Here is a 24,317-nt window from a genome sequence, read left to right as displayed (position 1 = left end):
AGCAGTGTTTTGGGGGTTTTTTTAACAATGAATTTGAATGAATATTTTGGCCCTTTGGTGAGCAATGAGTATCCCCTCTAGAATGGTTTCCCAAGTGGGGATAGGCATCTTTATCTTTCCTTTGTAGGAGCTAGAGGTAATGGATGGAGCCATATCGTATAGCAAATATCCTTGGCCATCAGTTATTCCGTGTGTCCTTGGATTGGCCCTTTGAGGCATCCACACATTTGACACCCCTGAAAGTCTGAGGCTGTCTTGCCCTGGGGCTCTCAGGGAAGAGCCCCTATGGCTGCTGCCTGGGCTTCCTCTGTGTACCCTGCTCCCTCCCCTTCCCTTTTCAGCGAGGACCCAGATTGCTCCCACAGAGATGCCAACCAGCTCCCCTTCCCCAGCTGCAGAGCCAGGCAGGCACTAACTAAACTAAATCCCGGTTCTGCCACTAACAGACGTGAGGCTTGCGGCAAGTGTCTTTAAGTTCTGTGAGCCCCAATTTCTTGACCTCTGAAATGGGGATGATGCTGTAAGAGAGCCATGAGATGCTGGGAAAGACTCGGTGCAGGAAAGCACCCGGCACGTACGTGCTGGGTGTGGGGCAGGTCCTTGGAAATGGAAACGTTAGTGTCTGTGGCCTAACTCAGTTCCTTCTCCTTTACTTCCCTGCTCGCCCTCACTGCGGGAGAGCTGTTTTTGTGCCACTTGCCATTGGAAGTCCAAATCAGCAAGGACTCTATTTGCTATTTAACCATGTGGCATATTTATAGTGATGTTTTCTTTGTACTGTGTTTTTTCTTCCTGAAATTTGAAATTTTTCTTTTGGGTTAAGGAGGAAATAATTTGTGCTTTTTTTTCTGGGATTTCTGTCTTTCCTTGTTGTGCAAGGAAAAGCAGATCCTCTATTTGCACGTCACTGGATAATTCAGAGATAAGACTTTAGCACTTCGTTTTTATTCTTCGCTAGGATTCAAAAATGTTTTTCTAATGCCCAGTGTCCCATGGATTACAAATATGACAAGCAGTTTTACCAGAGGCAATTCGATGGCCGTTAGCGTAGTACAAGGAAATTATGTTGATTAACGTCCAAGGAACTTTGTTCTCTGTGTTTGCTTTGTAGCCTTACCTCTTTGTGGCAGAGTTAGAGACATAAATGAACATTTTAAAAAGGAGAGCAGCCCTTTCTCCTGGGAAGGAGAACGGAAGAGTCCCTGTAAGAAAAGTTTACATGATTGAGTGGAAAATCAAAATCTGACAAAGAAGCAATAATTTAGGATTATAAAGCAAGCCTGCCATCAAACATAATTATGTGACATCTTCTAGAGACATGGAAAATGGAAGACATTTTCAAAAATGAGTGGGAGTATTATGTTGAAAAACATTATTGAGTAATAGCTTCAGGGCCCTAGTAAATACCATCTCTTAGGCATCTTACCGTGTACTTTTTTCATCGTGAATTGGTCCTCTCAATATTTTCCCCCTTATTAGATGGTGAAACTACTTTCTTTCCTCTGATAATGAGGCAGTGTTACTAAGTAAATAAAAGTCAACATGCTCCTGGCTATTTGATCATGTTTTTAAACCACATACAAATGACCTTTGCTCTCCTCAGTACATATTTTCCTGATAAACTATGGGTCCTGATAATTTGTAAGATGCCTCTCATTTTAAATGCAATGAGGGAGCTACCTTCTTAAAAGAATCACATTGTAAATATATTTAAAGGCAGAGATTTCTGGGCATTTGCTTGTCATGTGACTCACCGGTCCTCCCCTGCGGTTTCTGCCTCATCAGGTGGCAGCATAGATATCGGCCTACCTAAAGCCAGTTTCCCCTTGGACTTGTCTGTGGGCACAGGACCCTCCTCTGAGACGTCACTGTGCCTCTTTGCTTCTCCCCCGACATTACTCACATGGGGTGACTCTCGTGCCTTCTCTCCTCCTCACAGATTTTGGGATGACGAGAGACATCTATGAGACCGACTATTACCGGAAGGGAGGGAAGGGGCTGCTGCCCGTGCGCTGGATGTCCCCCGAGTCCCTCAAGGATGGAGTCTTCACCACGCACTCTGACGTCTGGTACGAGAGACCTTTCCTGTAACGCCAGCCCCCGGCCCCCATGAGTCCTTTCCTTTCCTCCTGTTTTCTGTTCATTGTTACCCGTTTCCAGCTTTGACTAAGTGTGATGGGGGCCACCGCCTCATCACTGACGTGTTCCTGTTGTCAGTGGGCACTTGTGGGATCTAAAGAACTTGTGGGACCAACATTTCTTTCAATGCTTAGCTGCTCACCGAGTGGTTGGGAGGCCTGGAGACACACCACCAGGGGCTAGGGTATGGGGACAAGCCAGAAAGTTTTACCTCTTTCTGCTTCTTCCCCACCTGCCTTCTCTCATTTTCTTTCGCAATAAATAGATGCGACGTATGTGTGCGTATGTGTGTGTTTGGGGAGGTGGTTGCTTCACCTAATTAAACCTTCAGATTGCAGATGCTGCTTATTTTAGACCCAAAGCTTATGAGTCTTGATGTGTTTTCCTATTGGTTCCATCTGCTGTCTGTCCTCTTCCAATGGGCACCTATCGTTGTTGACCCAGGGATGGTGTGGAAAGCAAAATGTCTCCCTTAGTCATGGACGTATCTTGGGGTAGAAGGTGCATCAGCTGCGGATGCAGAGGCCTTTTGATAGTATTGTTTATTGCGGCTCCTCAGCAACATTGTGGAGAGGTGGTCAGTTTCTGAAATACGATTGAGGTTCTTGGCAGGCGAAGGCCCTGGCACGTCTACCTTCTAGAACGTCAGCTAGTTTCTTGGCTGTCCTCTCAGGAGATCCCGTTGCTGGTGGGTTACAGAAATGGTAGTTGTTTACTCCAGCTGTAGGGATGAGCACACAGAAGAGCTATTTAAATAGTGACCGACATCATTTTTTTTTTTAACCTCATGAACCTTGGGATCAAGGGCCTTGGATCCTATTTTGAAGACAGGTGCGAATTGGAAATAGCATTTGAATATGACCCAGCAAAGCATGATTTCTTCTTGAGCTCAAGTGTGAGATCTGTTTTGCAATCAGCCTATTCAAGATGGTTCCCTCTTCACAGTCAAATCAAAGTGTTCGACACCATTTTTAGATATCGAGATGATGGGGAGAGGACAGGCCTGGGCCCACACCCGCATCTGTTTATTCTAGGATCCATGCTTCCAACAACTTTGAGGTCAGCTTACAGTGCAGTAAAATAGAAAACCACGAGAGCCAGGGAAAACAGAGGCAGGGCAGGAAGATAAAACTAGAGTTGTTAATATCTCACAGGCTAAGTTTACCAAATTCTGGTTAGCAGCAATTGCAACAAGCAGCAGTAAAGGGTGTTCATTGCCATTTTTCTCCCATTTGATGACATAGACATTATGAACCAGTAAGAAAAAATATATATAAACAAGAGTAGGGATTTCATATTCATTCCATTCATGTTCAGGCTTTGACAGTGCTTTTGTTTTTTTTTTTTTTTTAACATAGCCTTTGAGGATAACACTGGTAAGGTGGGTAGGCTAGGACAATGGAGAATATGGAAGGCTTCTTAGCTCCCCAGGATCTAAAGTGCTCCCTCTTGAAGGAATGAAAATCATTTTTGAGTATATTCAATGGTACAAAACAGTCATCCCTAAATAGTTAAAGTCTAGAAAGAAATACAAAGAATTGTATTTGACTTTGCAGAAGATACCCTAGAATTTTAGGATCAGAAGATATTCTGAGGTCGGGACCCGTCCCCACACCCCATCTACAGCGTCTTTGACAGCTGGTTTTTGAGCTTCTGCTCACATATTTCCAGGGAGTGCTAATTCCTCTCTCATAAAGACAGACAGCCCTAATCCTTGAGACATCCTTGGGTTTTGCAGGTCTTTCTCATGCTATGCTTAAGTCGGCCTCTTGCTGACACCCCGTTGGCCCTTCTCTGTAGCACGGTTGCACAACCTGCTGTTTTTGATGAGACAGGCCTTGGAGTCACAAGGAAATGGTCTCTTTTCTCTAGGTGGAACATCTTTAGGTTTTCCTGCTATCCTTGGAGACATTATTCCCAGGCCCTTGGGCACTGTCCTGGTACCTCCTATAGCTCTCTTGTAGCACTGTGTCCCTGCAAATGGTTCCTTTGGGTTAGAAGACACAGGTGTGCCCTCCAGGCATGGAGGGAACCAGGCACAGGACTGGGGAGGGGGAAATCCATGGCTTGAAGGTGTGTTTCCTTCCTGGGCAACTGAATCACCCTACAACAGTCTTCATTTCTTGACTTACTGAGAAGCTTTCCAAATGGCCACAAATATCCAGGGCTGGTTGCTCCCTCCTAGAGTTATTTGGTTCTTCAGTGGCAAATTCACATCAGCTGGTAATGTGGATATCTCTGTAGGTTTCGATTTGCTGGTGGGTGGGACATTGACAGATCCCGTCCTTGTATGAGGAGGTATAATTATTGAATGCTGACTTTAACCAGCACTGGAATTGAAGTGAGTCTCACACCAAGTTGTCCCTTACTTGGGAAAACAGCCCCAATGCTCGAAATTAGAAAAGACTTCACACAAAGGCATTTATCAAATGTTTAAAGATTAAATCCATAAAATTCAAAGCTTGGTTTTGCATGAGGCATTAAATGCCAGTGCCACATTGTAAATGACCTGCTTGGAAAAGCATGCAGGTGTTGCATCTTTCTCAGCGTCTCTGGCTGTGTGGCCTTGGTCAAACCATGGGGTATCTGTGGACTTCAGCTGCTCCATCTGTGAGTTAAGGTCTGTTTGGGGATGTCTGCAGAACCTCAGTAGATGTTTTTGTTTTGTTTTGTTTTGGTTTTTTGTGGTACGCGGGCCTCTCACTGTTGTGGCCTCTCCCGTTGCGGAGCACAGGCTCCGGATGTGCAGGCTCAGCGGCCACGGCTCACGGGCCTAACCGCTTCGCGGCATGTGTGGGATCTTCCCGGACCGGGGCACGAACCCGTGTCCCCTGCATCGGCAGGTGGACTCTTAACCACTGCGCCACCAGGGAAGCCCCTCAGTAGATGTTTAAATGGCCCCTGTGACAACTCCTGATGACAGGGAGGCACGTTGGCGTTGGGTAGAGATGCTTTAGCCTCCATACCTTGGGGCAGAAAAATGGTTGAACTCAGCTAGTCATGTCCTGGGAAGGACGCCCGGATGCCAGCACTAAGTGGCCCTCACAGACAGGTGACACTGACATCAAACCAGAGTCACTCCAGGGGAAGCCTTTGTGGAGAGCCGGCTCTGTCACCTTCTGTGTTCTTTCACGTGTGTGATCGTGAGGACCTGGCGTGGCCCAGGCACAGTGCTCAGCGTGTGCAAGAACCAGGGTGCCTAGAGACATGGTCCTTGTCCCTGAGGGATGAAGTCTTATAGAGAACAGGAAGCGACCCTGACGGGCTGAGATCACAGACCCCTTCCCCGAAGAGCGGGAGTTGTGGGGCACCCTGAAGTATGGACTTTCACCTTCCGAACAGTGAGGAAGTGGGCTCTTGGCAGTGGGAACACTGGGGGAAACCACGGTGGTGGGAAGCGCTTAGTTCATGTAGAGGATGGTGGGACTTCCTCAAGGGAGTTAGGCTGAAGAGAGCTCAAGTGAGGCCTTGGCTGTTTTGTTAGGGGTTTGGGACTCATTCTGCAGTCTCCGTGAGGAGAGGCTTCTGAGCCGGAGAGTGACTTAGAGCTGTGTTTTAAGAAGTTCACGTTAGCTAGAGTGTGAAGCTCCTCTGAGTAAGATGTTGGTGCCAAAAAGGAGGCGTCCTGCAGGCCAGGCAAGGGGGACCATCTGCACTGAGGTGCTGGGGGGACGAAAGGAGGGGAGCAGACCTTTGGGCAGGTCTGAGCCTGCACGGGCAAGCTGTGGGGGTTATCTGAGGAGGTGTGGGAAGGATGACCTCAGGGTGCTATTGAATATAGTTCCCCGTGCTATACTGTAGGAGTTTGTTGTTGGCATGTGGACTCTTCTAAGCTGAAGGAGTCGAGAAGTGGAATTTGCAGGAAGGACTCTGACCTTCCCCTGAAGCAGGCTTATGACCCTTATATGCCCTGGAGGAAAGAAGCATCCTTATTTCCTAAGACACCAAGAGGAATCTGAACTAACAAGTCTTGCTGGGTTTCCCCAGTTCACTGTACCCTTTGCTCATCTCCTTCTGTCCTGTCCCCCTTTTTCCATGACTTTGTGCTCTTCATCAAAACTAATATAAAAAATGCTTAGGTTTTACTACTTTGTTGGGTCTTCATTTCCTTATGAAGGCTCCTGTGTCGTGTAAAACTTATATTAAAAAAATCTGTACCCTTTCTCTTGTTAATCTGTCTTTTGATACAGAGCCCCAGCCGAGAACTGAGCAGGACAGAAGAAAAGGATTTTTTTTCCCCTTCTTTACAAAGGAAAGTGGCATTCTCTAAGAAAGTTAATATTTTTTTCCTCGACTGCCCCAAACCCGTTGGGAAACACTTTTTAATTTCTGAAGAATTTCTTTGATTCACTTAGGAGAGAAGCTAAACGCATGAGCTTCTGACTTTATACTAGAGTTGTGGTTCTCGTTTCAGTGATGTTACACTAGCAGTGGTTCTCCACAGGGTTGATGGCATCTCCTAGGAGACATTTGGCAATATCAGCGTGGCGAGACAGGGTTGAGACACATTAAGGTCAAGGGTCCACAGTAACCCAGAGCTTGGAGTGGGGCGGTAGGTGCTGAGAGGTCAGCATGGGCGCCGTTCGGTGGGCGCTGGCCGCCTGACAGTAGCTGGCACAGCCGAGGAACGTGTGGGGCAGGAGGGGGACGTGGGGCTGGGAGAAACCGCATTTTCAGGTTATTTCTCAGGCCAGGCCTGCCGTCAGTTGGGTACCACATTTCAGAGGTGGAGTTGGGAGCCGTGGCCTCTGAGCCAGAGACTTAGGTGACCGGGCCAATTCAGTCTGCGGAGATCCCCCAGCCCAGGTCGACGGAGGGAGCCCACTGCCCTCGGCTGGGCCTGCGAACACCGCATTTGGGCCTCCAGGCTTTCAACTTTCCTAGGTCTCTCGTGCAATACCAAGACTATTTCTTGGTCACTGAGTTTCAAAAGGATCTTGGGTGGGTCTGTCCTCTGAGGGCTAAGATTCTAAATATTTATGTCTGACATCTGCTCTCAGCATCAATTTGTACAAAACCCTTTTGTTCATGGAAAGGAGCTGAAGCATCGAGTAAAACATTCTGATACAAAGTCCGCGGCCCTCCTGGCTCGGCTTGGCCAGGATCCGCAGAGCTCTGGGCGGGAAGCGCCGCCCCAGAATTTTCAGTGCGGCTTTGCCCACACCCCTGGCCTTTGGAAGGTCCAGGAAGCCCCTCGGGTTGGCCAAGCGGCAGGCTTTAATCTGCAGAAATGAACCGAATGGAAAGGCAAATAGACCGTGGAGAATTTGTGAAAGACGCTGATGTATGCTGGGAAGGCACCTTTATGTTGCAGATTACAGCACTGCCTTTTTTAACATCCTCAGTCTAAAATTTCTGTGTATGTATATACCTATTTTAGTTTGTTTTCCAGTAGTAGGATCTTCTAACCTACAGGCAGAAGCGCATGCGAGGCGGAATCGCTCCCTGCTCCCCTTCCTGACTTGGTTCCTCAGCCACCCCCTTCCCCCCACCTTGGCTAAACTCTGGGCCTAAGGATTCGTCCTAGTGCGCGAGCCCCACCCCAGCCAGTGCCGCCCTTCTCTGTCCCCCACCTGTGAGGCTGAGCCCCTCGTCTCCCCGGGCCCTTCTGGACTTGTAAGATCCCCACTGAGCTTTTCAAACACCCCAAGGCCCAGGCCCCCACCCCAGACCAGAGAAATCAGTCGGGGGCCCAGGCATCCTTAAGAGTTAAAAACTCAACCAGGGATTCCTGCGTAGAGAACCACTTAGGTAGAAGTTTCTAAAACGGGGAGCTTGTTGAACAGCTTGCTTGTCCCAGGCTGCATTTAGTCCCAGGGATTTGCACTAAATCACTGTCCCAGCCGGGCCTGGGGACCAGCATTCGATTATTGGTGGTATAAAAGCACATTAGGGAGACGCTGCCCTGCAGGGTCCTGTCTGGGGCTGGGCCCTGAACCCAGCTTGCCTGGGGCTCCCATTGGAGATCACGTGCTCGCTGGCTGTTCAAGGGCCCTGAACACTCCTTCCCCTCAGCTGGCAGAGCTGTGCCACCAGGGCTGCATTGACTCAACGACACAAGGATGGATGTTCCACACTTAGCCCAGGGCCTGGCTCGCTGCCCGACATGCGCTCAGTCGCCCAAAGGGAGAGGGCTGTGTGGCTCTGTCCACCCCTTTCCGAGCACCTCACGTTTCTTTTCTCCCTGTAGGTCCTTCGGGGTCGTCCTCTGGGAGATCGCCACGCTGGCCGAGCAGCCATACCAGGGCCTGTCCAATGAGCAAGTCCTTCGCTTCGTCATGGAGGGCGGCCTTCTGGACAAGCCGGACAACTGTCCTGACATGCTGTATGTATATGCTGGGTCCCTCTGGCCCTGGCGGGTGCTGGGATGACCAGAGCAGTTAAGAAGAGGGTTTATCCTAATGGAAAGAACCTGTCCCTTTGGGCAAGTGCCTTAATCCTTCCCCATCTTCCTTAATCCTGGGGTTCGGATTTGCAGTTTACATTGTGGTTTCTCAGGCCAAACGTCTTTGTGAAATACTTGACCAAAGCAATCCCTGCTGGTCTGCTCCAGGCAGAGTTTTTTTTTAAAAATGCAGCAACATGACACTGATTACTCTTAAGCCACAGTCCCAGGCTGCTCCCCAGCCATCAGCAGGGCTCCTCCAGGCCTGTGGGGGTGACCTCAGACCTCCTTTTGCAGGCGGTTCCAGGATGCTGCCACCACCTGTGGTCCCTCCATGTTTCTTTCCTGTTAAGTGTTTACAAAAGTCATAAAAGGCCTGTGAGTGGCAGGCTCTCAGCAGCCTCCTCCAGCGGCTGTGCTGACCTAGAGGCGGTCAGGGGGCCTCCCGGCAGGCACAGCCCTGGCATGTAGCTTTCTGTTCCTAAGATCTGTCAGATAATGGGAAACAGTCTGTGATGCCTCGTGGTCCTCCCTGCTCAGTGTTCTTAGGAGAAGCCCCTCTGTCAGTGGAGGTCAGAGCTGCTGAAAGTGTGAGGGTGTGTAGGTGTGAGGATGTGCAGGTGTGCTGTGGTTGGGTCGTCAGGTGCAGACAGGTACAGAAAGCAGTGGACTTGCTTTCGACATGCACATTAAGGCAGGGCTCAAGATTCTTCTGGATCCCAATAGGTAGAAGGTAGGCTACCACTAATACTTCAAGACCAATGCAGGAATTTTCCAGAAGTGCTTTTCAGGACAGATTTGGCCTCACATTGGAAAGGGCCCCAGAGGAGCTGTTGGGCTCTCTCCATGTCTGTGTGGAAGGCTCTACCCAGATCTGCCACCTACCCGTGCACCAGCCTTGAGTGAGCACTGACTTGGGCAGGGCCCCGTCATGGTGGGGTGATTTACAGATGTGAGTCAGATGCCACGTCGAGTGGGTACCAGGGAAATTGGCCCCAACAGCCAAGAAAGCTCTGTTCGTTTGGTCTCCCAAGGTTTCCATGGATTAGGAAATGGGAGTGCTGGCTCCTCTGCTCAGTCTGATGAGGTTGAGATCAAGATGTCAGCCCGAGCTGTGAACATCTGAGGCTCAGGAGGCTCCCTCTCCCAGGCCCCTGCAGGTTGTTGGCAGGAGTCAGCCCCTTGTGGCTGTAGGACTGCAGTCCCAGGGTCTTGCTAGCTCTCAGCTCCCAGTCCTTGCCACACTTCCCCTCCATTGGCCTTCTCACAACAAAGCAGCTTTCTTTTTTTTTCTTTTTTTTTTTTTTTTGCGGTACGCGGGCCTCTCACTGCTGTGGCCTCTCCCGTCGTGGAGCGCAGGCCCAGCCGCTCCATGGCATGTGGGATCTTTCTGGACCGGGGCATGAACCCGTGTCCCCTGCATCGGCAGGCGGACTCTCAACTGCTGCACCACCAGGGAAGCCTCCAAAGCAGCTTTCTTCTTCAGGACCAGCAAGAGAATCTCTCTGCTGCTTTTTGACTTTTTTTTTTTTTACCTGATTAAGTCACATCCACCCAGGATAATCTCCCTTCTGATTAACTTAGAGTCAACTATTAGAAACCTAAATGGAGGAGTGGAATCTCATCACATTCACAAGTCCCTCCCACTCAGGTGAGGGGATCATACAGGACGTTTACACCAGGGGTGGGAATCTTGGGGACTGTCTTAGAATCTGACTGCCTTAGCCTGGGAAGCAGAAACCATTGTCCTGTCAATAAACCAAGGTTTTTGGGGTTTTTTTTAAGCATTTTTAGTGTAGCTTCCAAGACTGAATCCCTAAGCTCCAGGTAGAGGGCGGGGTGGGGAGTGGGGGTGGAACTTGTTCTCCTGACTCTGACTGCGCTGCTTTTTCAGGGGTACGGCAGCTGGGTATCCTGCTCTTTAACTGCTGCCTCTGAGCATTTGCTCAGCCAAAGCCTGTTCTATCCCAGGGACAGCTTGCGTGGAATTAGGAAAGAGGCCAGAGAATGCTGCAGGAAAGGGAACATCTTTGCCTCAGAGTGTGTGTGTATGTGTGAGTGTGAGAGTGTGTGTGAGAGTGTGTGAGTGTATAAGAGTGTGAGTCTGTGTGTGTGAGTGTGAGAGCGTCTGTGAGAGTGTGTGTGAGAGTGTGTGAGAATGTGTGTGTGTGAGTGCATGAGAGTGTGTGTGAGTCTGTGTGTGAGAGTGTGTGTGTCTGAGTGTGAGAGTGTGTGTGAGTGTATGTGTGTGTATGAGTGTGTATGTGTGTATGAGGGTGTGTGTGTGAGTGTATGTGTGTGAGTGTGTCTGTGTCTGTGTGGGTGTAGGAGTGTGAGTCTGTGTGAGACTGTATGTGTGCATGTGTGAGTGTGTGAGAGTGTGAGTCTGTGTGTGTGTGTGTGTGTGTGTTGGGGGGGTACCCACTGATCATCTGAGCATGGGCCCAGACTAGGAAACGTACATGTGTCCTGGACGTGGGGCACAGGATACACCCACGCATGACAGGAAGCTCCACTCCTCAGAGGGCTGTGCATAAGGGGGCAGTGGGCATCCTGGATCCCTCACCAACAGACTCCCTAGTACAGCCTCTTCAGACTTCAGGACCCAAAAATGGAAGAGATGCACATGGCCACTTAGTGCATTTTCTTGCCCCTGGTGGAAACTCTCCCTCTCTCCACCTGTGTCAGCTTTTTTTTATTGCAGTATAACATTACCCGAAACCTAACAGTTTAAGACAACAATAAGCATTTATTATCTCACAGAGTTTCTGGAGGTCAGAGATCCAGGAGCAGCTTAGCTGGCTGGCTCTGGCCGGGGGTCTCCTGAGGTCACAGTCTGGCTGGCAGCCAGGGCTGCAGTCATCTGAAGGCTTGACCAGGGCTGGGATCCACTTCCAAGATGCAGAACTCATGCCACCAGTTGCCACGTGAGGCCTTAGTTCCTCTGTGATGCTGCTTGAGTGTCGTCGTGACATGCAGCTGGCTTCTTCTAGAGCAGGGCTCAGAAAACCTTTTCTCCAAAAGGACAGATAGTAAATATTTTCAGCTCTGTGGGCCCCTACGATCTCAACTGCAGCTACTCAACTCTGCTGTTGTACAAGAGCAGCCAGAGACATCACAGGAACAAGTGTGGCCGTGCTCCAAGAAAACTTTATTTCTGGATACTGAAATTTGAATTTCACATAGCTTTCATTTTGTCACAAAATATTATTCTTCTTTGATTTTTTTTAAACGATTTACAAATATAAAAGCCATCCTTAGCTCATAGGCCTTACAAAATTAGACAGCTGGCCAGATTTGGCCCACGGGCCTAGAGCTTGCCTTCCCTACCCCAGAGCAATTGCTCCCACAGCAGAGCAGAAGCCACAGTGTTCTTTGTGGCCTGGAAGTCACGCTCCACGGTGTCCACAACCTCACATGGGCTACACGGGCAGCCTTCTTTGATGTGAAAGGAGATTATGTGAGGCGTGGACACCAGGAAGTGAGGACCACTGGGGTGTCAGAGGCCAGCCACCACACCCTACTGATGACTGCCCCCCTCACAGGTGACTGCCCTCCACTTTGAACAGTGCAGCCACTGTATTCATTGTCAGCCCATTAGAAGAACAGCCTTCCTTCTGAGCAAAAATATAAGTAACAGAGTTTGAGGAGTGATGCCCACTGAATTGGCCTGAGCGTGTCTGGTGCCAGAAGAGAGTCTAACACTAGAAGTGGTGGTGTTTTAGCAAGCGTAGAAACAGTCCAAGAAAGCAGGTGTGAGCTTTGTTCGTGTGGTTTGGGGGTGGTGGGAGGAGAGGTACTGTTTTTGAGCTTTCTCGTTGACTTGAATAAACATTGTCTCTGAGAAATTTGTGGGACTCTTGAACTTGATCTGCACCCAGGTGACTGGAGTTTTAATATTAATTTAATATGCCTGGGAAGCAACCCCCCTGCCATGGGAAAGGCAGCATACTTCCTGTTCCCAGCCTAGAGTGACAAGGAAATTTACATGGAGAGGTTACTCTGGCATATTAAGTGTATAATTCAGGAGGCATTTCTGCCTCGCCGTCTAGAACCCCCTTAGCAAATTTTTTTCCCTTCTAAGAAAAGAACAAAGTGAAAGGAGGCAAGTCAGTTTTATAAGGAGTGTCTGTATTGTCCTTGTGAATTTATTGATGAGCTTAGGTAAGGAAGACGTGTTCTGGGAGAGGGGTTCTTTTATTACAAAAAATGAAAGAATGGACTGTTGTTTCTCTCAGAGGAGAGGAGAGTCACTGAGCCCTCGGGAGTTGCCTAAAAGCCATCGTGGGCCGCCATGTGGGAGAGAGGTCGTGTGCTTCAGTTCCAGAGGTGTGAATGGCACCCATAGGGTAACAGGGTCGGATATGCAGTGGCTGCTGGTGGACCTCAGCTCAGCATCATTTCCCGGCGATGCCCGGGAGCAGATGAAACTGGCTCTTCCCAAGTAGCCAACAGTCCTGAATCCCCTCAGTGGAACAGGGTGCACAGCTTTAGAGGAAAGGTACCATGGTCCAGGCTGCAGAGTGTCTAGGCCCATGGGTCTCAACCCCGAGATTCAGTGTGAATCGATCAGCAAGTGGCATGAGACAGATTCGGCTTGTGGTTCAATGGTGGATCCGTATTTTAAATTGACAACAAAGCCTGTCCTTAACCTTCTCTTGCACACAGGTCTCCATACTCACACCACCAATGTCCTTGAGCCCCTCTGAGTGAGTGCTGACTGCTCCAGCCCAGAGCTGGGACTGTGGGGAGTGGTCTGCACCCTCAGCAAGTCCGGTGACTGGAAGGACTGGACTCTGATGCTGGGACACGGGCTGGAGCAGAGGTGCGCGCTGAGCATGGACCATGTTCTCTGCGGGTGGGACTTTGACAGTGTGACACATCAAGAGCCTCTGCCAGGGAGGCCTTCAGTGTGCAGTGTTCAGAAAGGAATTTGAACTTTTTAGCCCAGAGAGTCATCAGCTCACGGATGAGTCTGAAAAAACTCAGTAGACTTTGGTGGTTTTGCAGTTTTCAAACATGGTTTTCCCCATTGCTGATTAAAGCCCCCACATTGTCGGGAATTCTGGGCCAGTTTTGTGGGAATCCAGTGCTTGCGTGGGATCCAAACAGTCAGGAATGGCACTCATGCCCAGTTAGCCTGCAGTGGGCTTTTCCCTGGTGCACGGGCCCTGCCTTAGATCTCTGCCCCAAAACAGAGTAGCCTGGGGTGAGCGGTCAGACAGGCCCCTGTCCCACTGCCCCTACTGGCTGAGAAGTGGTCATAAGACAGTCCTGGCTGTTCAGGGCTGCCAGGAGGGGAGGAACGGGCGCAAATGAGCCCTGCAGGTCCTCTCTGGAATGCGAGCTCTCTGTCGTGAGTCCTCACCTGGACTGAGGCTGTGCCAGCGCTTAGGTGCTGGGCTGCCCTAGGCCGCTTGGCCCGTGCTTGCAGCCTGCCCGCACACAGCAGGGCCGGGGATGGGGAGGGGACAGTGAGCCGGATGAGACCATCACCCGGCCTCCGGGGTCACACCAGGGCAGCAGCTCCGTCTGGTCCTGCCCCTGCCCCAGGTGAAGGCTGCGTGCACGCACGCCTCCAATGCAGGCATTCAGTAAAGGACGACTCCAGCTCCCCGGAGCTGACCAGTTGTAAAAAACATGCTTTTTTAAAGAGGAGTTTTATCAGCTCATAAATCCTTCTAAAGTCTACTGGAAAGTTTTCTTGTGGAGATAGTGTAAACAAGGTCTTGAATCCCACAGAGTAAAAAGACTTCCTTTTATGGGCAGCAGTGGAAGGGCCGTGACTCTGGAATGGTTTAAAAGTGGTGTCACGTGGTTTGTTTGTGCTGATGTCACTCACATGCCTCCCCTGCTGGTGGCACCTTCTCAGCCCCAGGCCAAGGGGCACGGAGCCAGGGCACATCACGTGTCCTTGGCCCTGGCTGTGCTTCTATTCAGGGATAAGTCAGTCGGCCAGAGAGGAAATTGCAGCCGAGCCGTGGAGAGGGATTTCATGTATTTATGGCCCTTTTTTCTTTGCAGGGGGCGGGGGCGGTTATGGAAGGAGGCTTGTTTGCCATGTGACCCAAGGACAAGCTGCCAGTTTATCTGCAAAGCCCGCACGACACCTGTGACTGTCGGTGGACGGCCAGGAGAGGGAGAGCCTCCAGGCAGGACTGTGGTTTCTCTTGTTTAGGTTGAGAGAAAATTCCTCTTTCGAGGTCGGTGGCGTTCAAAGTGTAAAAACACCATTCACGAGAACTCCATCCCTGCACCACCCTCACTCGTTTGGGAACCTTGGACAAATTATTTAATCTCTTGGTACTTCCACTTCCTCATCTATAAAATGGGGCTATATTATGATACACACCTTCCCAGGCTCGTGAAGAGCAAAGCCATTTACACCCATAACACTACCGAGAGCATTAATTAACTACCGTGTGGTTAGTGCTGTGACCTAGTGTAGGTGATTCAGTTGGGAGGGGAAAGAACTAGTCAGTCTTCATGTTTTGTCTAATTCTTTTTCCGCTAGAGCAGGGGTGACAAGCTTTTTCTGTAAAGGCCCACACGGTAAATATTTCGGGCTTGTAGGCCAAACCATCTCAACTGTTCAACTCGTAGTTGTGGTTTGAAAGCAGCCATAGATCATATGTAAACAAACAGTGTTTCTGTTCCAATAAAACTTGATTTACAAAAGCAGGCAGCAGGCCTCTCTCCCATTCCCACCCTCCCTCAAGGTCACATCCTCTTCCCTCTGACTTGACCTGACACCGTTTTCCCACATCTTTCAAGGTAGCTGGGATCGACGTGGGAGTTTTCCTGCCCCCACGGCTTTCTCTCCTTGGAACTTGAACTTTCCCTGGGGCCAGACTTAGGCAGTTGCTCTGTCTGTCAAGTGTCAGCCTGACAGGGGCCAGAAGCCAGTTTGGGGTGCTTTGAGCTTCCTAGATGTGGGTAGTTCCATTGGCCATTTTTATTGAAAACGATCTCATTAGCCAGAAGTTTTAAAACAAAACATAGAATAGAATTTTCTAGCGAGAACAGAAGTGGAAGGGAAGGCACTTTGGTCTTCCTGAGAAAGGACTGCTGGCCAGTCCCTTCTCGGAACCTTCTCCACACTCTGGCCAGCCTGGACCTTTGTTCAGCCACCTCCTTTGTGCGCCAGCGGTCTACTTGTCTGGACCACTCTGCATTCCAGGTTAATAAGAAGCACCTCTCCTCCTGCGGCCATTCTGAGCCTCGTCAGAGCCTGGGCCTTCCCTGGCTGTCCCGGCACCACCCTGCTTTTCCGGTGCAGCCTCCTGCCCTGGGGGCTCAGGCCCAACGCCGGGTTCCTCCCTGTGGCCACGTGACTCTGAGGGCTTCCCAGGGGCTGCAGCCCAGGTGCCCTCTCTGCCTGCCCCAGGCCTGTGCAGGGACTCTGCCACCAGGCTCTCCCTGCTGGCTTGTTGGCATCTGGCTCAGGGACCCCCTGGGCCTCTCACTGGGTTCAGGGCAGCCGGGCTCCCAGGCCGGCTCTGCCACCCCAGGGCATGCAGTGAGCAGCCTGAGCCCTGGCGCCAGACATGGGTCGTGCGCCCCTTCTGTCTTGCAGCCATGCTGCCTGGCACTGCCTGTCCTCAGTTCTCTGCCAGTGGTCCCCTGCCACCAGGAGGAAGAGTAGAAATAGCATGGGTGGAACTGAAGGCGAGATCACTGTGGGGAAAGCTGTGATCACTGCTCAGCCTTATTAGTGAGAAACCAGAGGTTTCTTGCATTCTAATTCTGGAAATAATGTTTCATCAGTGGCTGCAAGAGATGCTTCAAATAGAAAGCTGGTTTGTTTTTAATGTAAATAATACCTGTAATAGCAGACTTGTGTGGAACCTGTATTTGTCCTTCTCAGGAAGTGAGAGTTTGGGTTTTGTATTGTGGAGGGTCCTGGGTCTGGATGAAGTGACTGCACTGGTGGACGTTAAGTCAGGAGAAGCTGGAGGCTACTTGCGCCATCAAGATAGAAAGCCAGAGGCCCAGACAGGCAGCAGAACTGCTTTGGCACACTTGCTGTACACATGTAGGTGGGGAAGCCACAGCAAGTAGCCACAGGGCTGCTCGGCCACGGCCCCCTTCTAGGCTGGGCCCATCTCTGTCTATCTTCCCCTCAGGTTTGAACTGATGCGCATGTGCTGGCAGTACAACCCCAAGATGAGGCCTTCCTTCCTGGAAATCATCAGCAGCATCAAGGACGAGATGGAGCCCGGCTTCCGGGAGGTCTCCTTCTACTACAGCGAGGAGAACAAGCCACCTGAGCCAGAGGAGCTGGACCTAGAGCCGGAGAACATGGAGAGTGTCCCCTTGGACCCCTCGGCATCCTCGTCCTCCCTGCCACTGCCCGACAGACACTCAGGACACAAGGCCGAGAACGGTCCGGGCCCTGGCGTGCTGGTCCTTCGAGCCAGCTTCGACGAGAGACAGCCTTATGCGCACATGAACGGGGGCCGCAAGAAGGAGCGGGCCTTGCCTCTGCCCCAGTCCTCGACCTGCTGATCCTGGATCCCGATCCGTGCAAACAGTAACGTGCGCACACGGCGGTGGGTGGGGGGGAGAGTTTTAACAATCTATTCACAGCCTCCTGTACCTCAGTGGATCTTCAGAACTGCCATTGCTGCCCACGGGAGACGGCTTCTCTGCAGTAAACACATTTGGGATGTTCCTTTTTTCAATATGCAAGCAGCTTTTTATTTCCCTACCCAAACCCTTAACTGACATGGGCCTTCAAGAACCTTAATGACAACACTTAATAGCAACAGAACACTTGAGAATCAAGTCTCCTCTCTCTCCCTGTCTCTCTCTCCCTCTCTCTCACCTTTCTCTTTCTTTCTGCTTCATGATGGAAACACATTTGCTGCAAGCCCGACGCCCTTTGTATTGGATTGAGGCAACGTCTGTCCCTCCATGGCCCCCCTGAACACACCTGCCGGTCACCATAGGTCTTTATAAAACACGTTGAGACAAGATTTTTTAACCGTATCTTTAACATTTTTAGGGACATACGAAATTTACAAAGGGCCATCGTTCATCCAAGGTTGTTACCATGTTAACGCTGCCAAATTCTGCCAAAACCCCGAACTTTCTCCCTCACCGTCCCCGCACTGTTCTTTTGTTTCCAGAGGCCTGAGCGAGCATGGTAGCTAGTCACTCGTTAAGAGCCACGCTGGTGATGCTCTCCATCCGATCATCCCCTGGTGTTCTTTTCAAGTCTCACATTCACACAGGTCTGATTGCTTTTGACGAGGTTATTATTTGGGGGAACTGGACAGAATGAGACTTCCTCTCAGTGAAGATGGCTTCCCCGCTCCCCCTTCTGCACCCACACCTTCTAGCCCCCAGGAATTCTGGAGGAAACAGGTCCTGTCGGGAGCCTGGAAGACAGGCTTTGAGTAAAGGTCGTCCACGTGCCAGTCTCCTGTCCCCGCCCCAGCTCCCCACCTGGCCCCCAAGAACACAGATGGGAAGGGGTATCCAGGGACTCAGCCCAACTGTTTATGCAAGTTTGCAAGGAAAGAAATTCAAATACCACAACAACAGTACGAAGAAAAGCAGTAAATGGATTCAAGCATTCTAAGCTTTGTTGACATTTTCTCTGTTACTAGGACTTCTTCATGGGTCTTACAGTTCTATGTTAGACCATGAAACATTTGCATACACATCGTCTTTAATGTCACTTTTATAACTTTTTTACGGTTCAGATATTCATCTATACGTCTGTACAGAAAAAAAAAAAAGCTGCTATTTTTTTTGTTCTTTATCTTTGTGGATTTAATCTATGAAAACCTTCAGGTCTACCCTCTTCCCTCTCTGCTCACTCCAAGAAACTTCTTATGCTTTGTACTAGAGTGCGTGACTTTCTTCCTCTTTTCCCAGTAATTGATACTTATATAACATAATTTGCCATGAACTGTTTGATGCCTTTTTATAAATACATACCCCTCCCCACTCCCCCTGCCCCGTTAGTTCTATTCTACCCCATAGGCTCTGTGGGCACGAGGCTGGTGAGGGGAGCAGGTGGAGAGAAGGCGGGCGCCTGCCCTGGACCCTCTCTCCCCAGCCTGCTCTCACAGAGCATTTGAGTCTGTTACAGTGCAAGACATGATACAAACTCAGGTCAGAAAAAAAAGGTTAAATATTTCGCACATCCTTGTTCAGTGTTTATATTCATCATTGTTGAAAAGTCTCACCTTCTCTTTCCCTTGCCTTTGTTTTGGTTGTGACACACATATATCTATTTTTTTAATTCTTGGGTACAACAGCAGTTTTAACTGCAGACACTAGGCATTTGGATTACTATTTTGTTTTTAATGGATATTTAACCCTTCCATCCCATGGAAAACAGCTGCTGAGGCCAGGGGTGCAGCCGAGCGCGCTCCAGTGGGCCCGTCTGCGGCTTCCCGCCACCACCCTCCAGACCGACCTCCCTGTCCTTAGAGCTAGGGACTCCCCAGAGACCCCCTGGCACCAGCGGGGAGTAGGGCGCAGGGGCAGTATCCTCGGGGTGCCGGCCAGCCCGCTGCCAGCACGGGAAAGCGCAGGCGCCGCGGGGCCAAAGCCCGGTGCTCCCCTCCAGGGGACAGGAGCCCTGGCGCAGGCGCGCTGTTCCTCGGCCAGGAAGCCGCGTCCTCGGGGCCGGGGGGTCTTGTTTTGTTTAGTTTTTAGCACTTCTCACCAGAGTGATGACAGCACAAGAGTTGCTTCTGGGATGGAAATGTTTAAATTATGAGTAAGAACAAAGCTACAACATAATGATTGCTAGTTGTGACTGGAGATTAAACACAAAAAAGAAAGTTTGTAGTGCTTTTTTGCTTGTCAGTAGTTTCAGTCCCACTATTTTCTCTAGTCTCTGTCCCATAGTTTTTCCCTTAAAAAAAAAATGAAAAAAAGAAAAAATTAATTAAGAAGGTATTATATGTAGTTTTCTTTTAATTTATTTTGTGATACCAGTTTCAATCACTGTAGAGAAGCCCCCTTATGAATTTAAATACTGAGAAAAGGGTTTTTGTGTGTGTGTGTGTGTGTGTGTGTGTGTGTGTGTGTGTGTGTGTAAGACGGGACAGTTTTTGGGTTTTTGTTGGTTTTTTTTCCAAACATTTATCTACCTCACTCTTATTTTTTATATGTGTATATATAAAAAGAATACATCTCACATTTCTCAGCACCTGACAATATGCCGTTGATACTGGTAACCTCATCCACACCACAGGCCGTACACACCAGGTGACGCAGGGAGAGGCCAGGCTGTATTCCGGGGTCAAAGCAACACTAGCTCACCTCTCCACTCATTTCGAACAGCTCTCCTTTTTCTGCGACGTCTCATTTTGCGTCGCTTCTGTTGTTCTCCTGACTCGGTATCCCAAGAGGTGGAGAGGGGCCCGGCCCATTTGTCTTGGAAACCAGCTACTTGGTGCAGATTGGGTGGCGGACAGGGAACAGCAGTGGTTTCCAGGTCTTGAGGACAGGCAGTGCTGGGGCCGGGGTCAGGTGGTGTCTCCTTAGGGCCCCCGTTGTCCCTGTGGCCGTAGGGTGGGTGCTGGGCTTCCGGCTAGGCCGGCTCAGCCCCTAGTGCAGCCGTTTGGGCGCCAAAAGCCCGCTCCGGGTTCCTGACCTGACGGCCAGTCTCATGTGGAATGTACGGAGAAGAGCCCCTTTCTCCCTCTCCGGGCAGTTCTCTCAACCTCACCCTCACCTCCTCCCCAGGGGCAAACAAAGACGTACCAAACCTTCGGGCTGGAAGGGGCCAGCGGTGGGCGCCGTGCCCCCGCTGGGGCTGTGCCTCACCCCCTCATCCCGCAGTTCACGGGGTGGACGGCGCACCCCCTCCAGCAGCTGCTCTCACAGGCACTAGCGTTTTTTCTGGGAAACGCAGTGGGCGTCTCCCAAAGTGTGGCGGCTCCTTTACAGTCCCAGGACTGCAGTTACACTCAGGAGCTCTTCCCTCCTGCTAGAGCACCCCTCCTCTTTCCCAAGTCCCCTGGGATCTTAAGGTCATTGAGAAATAATGTTTGATCAGGGTTTCCCGCTTCCACACTGTAGGTGACCCCTTGGAATAGTGGCCTCTCCTCTCTTTTGCACATACCTACCGGTTTCCACAACTGGATTTCTACAGATCATTCAGCTGGTTATAAGGGTTTTGTTTAAACTGTCCGAGTTGTTGGTGTCACTTTTTGTTTTATGTAAGTGGTTTTCCTTTTAAGTAGAAAGAAAACACTAACAGTATAGTGCCCATCATAACAAATGCTTCAGAAACACTTAAATAAAAGAAAATTTTGCTTGTGTGATGGTGCAGTCATTTTACTGGACCAAACCACCCACCTTAACTATACCAAGGCATCATCTATCCACAGTTCTAGCCTAATTTTATGCTGATTTTCCCACCTCTTCTTGGTTTCCTCCTTTGTATGCTCCAAATAACTTAAGCTGAGTTGTGGCATTCTCCATGCAGCCTCCTGACAGCAGCTCACACTGCTTGAAGTGACGTGAACCACTGAGGCACATCATTGAACTGATGTGAGCATTAAAACATGATCACACACAGCCCTTCCCTGAGGCAGCAGGAGCTGGTGTATTCTGGAGACGTTGTTGAACTTCAGCTGGGTGAGACCCAGACCACCCCAGGACTCCCTTAGAGGATGTCCTGACTTTTGACACAGTTGGAATGTGCTTCCCCCTTGGAAGATAGAAGACCGTGTTCATGGCCGACACTGGCCTTTCCTTCCAGCCTGTTTCTTATGACTTGGAACAACATTTCAATGATAGAAAAAATGGTTATTGTGGAACTAAATGGCAAAATGCTTGGCATGAAGTGGTGTGTTTCAGTTGGGATAACAGATGTAAGAGCCAAGTATGACGCCAAATTCTAGGCCAGTTTGTTCCACCAAAACCTCTTTCTCAGCAGTCCACCTCTGCTGGCAGGTGGCTGCACGGGATGCAGGCCGCTGTTATGGTAAGGTCACACTTAGATCAGTGAGAAGGCTAGGATGCTTGGTCCAAGGTCCTCAGCTGTCACTGTTGGGTCCTCCAGCCAGACAGTGTCAAAGGCAACTACTTTTGAAAACACAGGCGCCCTCCAGTTGACAGTAAAGCTCCATGGTATGCCTTGGCCCATTCCAGCAGTCCCAGTAATGCATTTAAGGTTTGGGGTTTGTTCTTTTGTTAATGGTACTTTTGTGTTTGTTGGCTGTCTTTTCATTTCCTGGGCTAAGCAGCATTGGGAGATATGGACCAGAGATCCACTCTTTAAGAACCAGTGATGAAAATCAAACTTTCTTACTCCACTCTGACATAGTTGGTGGTACCAATGAGAACTTCAAGAGAGGATGTTGTTTAGATTGAACCTCTGTTGCCAGAGATGCTGAAGATACAGACCTTGGACAGGCCAGAGGGTTTCGTTTTTGGCCTGCAGCTTAGATGACTAGTTGGTCATTTAGAGAAAAAGCAGATGAACACTCCTTGATGGTGGAATGATAAGGCAGCAGGAAACCATTCTAACAGGGATCATGAATGACGTGGAGAGAGGAAGCACGAGCAGAAGGTACAGGGCTTGGAAGAAGTGTGGGCTGTGCTTGGAACTTGATGGTTTCTGAAGGTATCAGACCACATCAAGGCTCAACAGTCATCCATGGGCATTTGGTTTCAACAGATAAACCTAACATCCTACTTTGGAAACTGTTACTGCGGAGTTCAGTCAAATTGTTCCAAGAACGCAAACTGCATCTCACCCGTCAGGTGTCAGTTCTGGGGCATGACTTTAGGGTTTTGTTTTATTTTGTTTCTGCAAGAACATAATGATCACTCATCTGTATGTCCATGTTTGTGTGTGTCCACATCTTTCTGGTAAACATCGTTGTAATTAGTCACTCATTAGCGTTTTCAATAGGGCTCTTAAGTCCAGTAGATTACGGGTAGTCAGTTGACGAAGATCTGGTTTACAAGAACTAATTAAATGTTTCATTGCATTTTTGTAAGAACATAGAATAATTTTATAAAATGTTTGTAGTTTATAATTGCTGAGAATAATTTAAAGACACTTTTTTTCTCTGTGTGTGCAAATGTGTGTTTGTGATCCATTTTTTTAGGACACCTGTTTACTAGCTAGCTTTACAATATGCCAAAAAAGGATTTTTCCCTGACCCAAGCCGTAGTTCACCCTCTTTCCCCCCATGTTTTGTGCCCTAGTTTATAACAAAGGAATGATGATGATTTAAGAAGTAGTTCTGTATCTTCAGTATCTTGGTCTTCCAGAACCCTCTGGTTGGGCAGGGGATCATCTTTTACTGGTCATTTCCCTTTGGAGTGTAGCTACTTTAACAGACTGAAAGAACCTCACTGGCCAAGGAAAGAGCAGAGGTGTTGCAGCCCAGTGGTGCCATGGCACCTTCGGCACCTCGTTGGGTCGGTTTGGTAGTTGTACTGTTATACAATGCCTTGAGATGGAAGGACTCCGTTGCGTAGCTAATGGTTTTCACAGTGAGCACAGCATACAGACTTATCACACAAAAGATGGTAATTCTGGTGCACGCAGGCCATTTGCTTACATGCCTCATATCATGATTAATGCTTTGCTATAATAAGGAAGAGACCCTATTTATTTTTATTTAAGGCAGAACACCGAACATAGATTTTTTTTCAGTACAAAACAAATTCTTTTTAATAAAAACTATACACACACCAGATTTTTTTAAGTTTGACTCCATTTCCTCTAGCTCCCAATGGGTTATTGGCCATGTCAACACAACCCCACAAAATCCCCATCATTGGCAACATTTGGGTGTTTTGCTCTACATGGGAGAAAGATCCAGAAACAATTTGGGTTTTGTTTGCAACTTTTCATTTGGATGTTTGGCGTTGCACAGACACATCCACAGGTGGAGTAGATGCTTGGCAAAAACACCTGTCTGCTTTCTAAGCCAGTGAGGTTGAGGTGAGAGGTTTGCCAGAGTTTGTCTACCTCTGGGACAAAAAAAAAAAAAATCAAACCAGAAGGCGCGATGGAATGGATGCATCGCAAATAATGCATTTTCTGAGTTTTCTTGTTTAAATAAAAAAAAAAGTTTTTAAAAAAAAATAAAAAAAAAAAAGGTAATAACATGGCCAATTTGTTACATAAAATGACTTTCTGTGTATAAATTATTCCTAAAAAAATTCCTCTGTTTATATAAAAAATCAGTAGATGAAAAAAATTTCAAAAGGTTTTTTTGTATATTCTGTTGTAAGAATTTATTCCTGTTACTGCGATATACTCTGGATTCTTTATGGAAAAAAAAGAAACTGTCTATTTTGAATGGCTGAAGCTAAGGCAACTTTAGTTTCTCTTACTCTGCTTTTTTCTAGTAGTTAAAGTACTACATGGTTTAAGTTAAATAAAAGAATTCCGTATGCATTTTTGGTCTCTGATTTTGCCCCACCCTCCACCCCTTCTGGAAGAATCACCACACTTCTGAGCAGGGAAGCTGAGCTACGTGTGGCATGTGTGTTCACACATATCGCTGGGAGGTGTTCTGCATGAAGGCTTCGCTCTATTTCTGACAGCTGAACCTTCTCAGCATGCAAATTGCTGGTGAACAGGGAAGCTATTCTGTTTCTCACTCCATTAAATCAGCCAGAAGAACATTTGAATACATAAAATATAGAAATCTGTACTTGATTTTTGAATGATGTGTAGACTTTTCTGCCGACATAAGTCAGGGCAGGTTTGATCTGGGTGACTCTGGGGCAAAGGACTTTCTGCACATTTTCATGTCCTTGTCGGTCACCTCCTCAGAGGGCGCAGGTGAGGCCA

At 48.9% G+C, this 24,317-nt stretch overlaps 1 protein-coding gene across 6 annotated transcripts in view; it reads left to right on the top strand.

The window, feature by feature from the left end:
• IGF1R (insulin like growth factor 1 receptor) overlaps window positions 1-23,918 on the top strand; it is a 307,791-nt gene extending 283,873 nt beyond the window's left edge. For 5 of the 6 annotated variants that reach the window (XM_027083187.1, XM_027083186.1, XM_027083185.1 and 2 more), the window contains 3 exons: window positions 1,940-2,069; window positions 8,330-8,464; window positions 16,651-23,918. In XM_027083187.1, coding sequence (XP_026938988.1) covers window positions 1,940-2,069; window positions 8,330-8,464; window positions 16,651-17,032 — 647 coding nt within the window. In that variant the 3' untranslated portion in view covers window positions 17,033-23,918. Of the gene's footprint in view, window positions 1-1,939; window positions 2,070-8,329; window positions 8,465-16,650 lie in introns of those variants that run through there. The other variant, XM_027083189.1, reaches the window with a different exon arrangement.
• The last annotated feature ends 399 nt before the right edge of the window (window positions 23,919-24,317 follow it).

The sequence above is a fragment of the Aethalodelphis obliquidens genome, unplaced genomic scaffold (assembly GCF_003676395.1).
Source record: "Aethalodelphis obliquidens isolate GAN/ISIS:26980383/991018 unplaced genomic scaffold, ASM367639v1 scaffold49, whole genome shotgun sequence".
In the NCBI taxonomy this organism is placed as follows: domain Eukaryota; kingdom Metazoa; phylum Chordata; class Mammalia; order Artiodactyla; family Delphinidae; genus Aethalodelphis; species Aethalodelphis obliquidens.
Note: the sequence above shows the minus strand (reverse complement) of the source record. Positions and strands in the feature narration are given on the sequence as shown.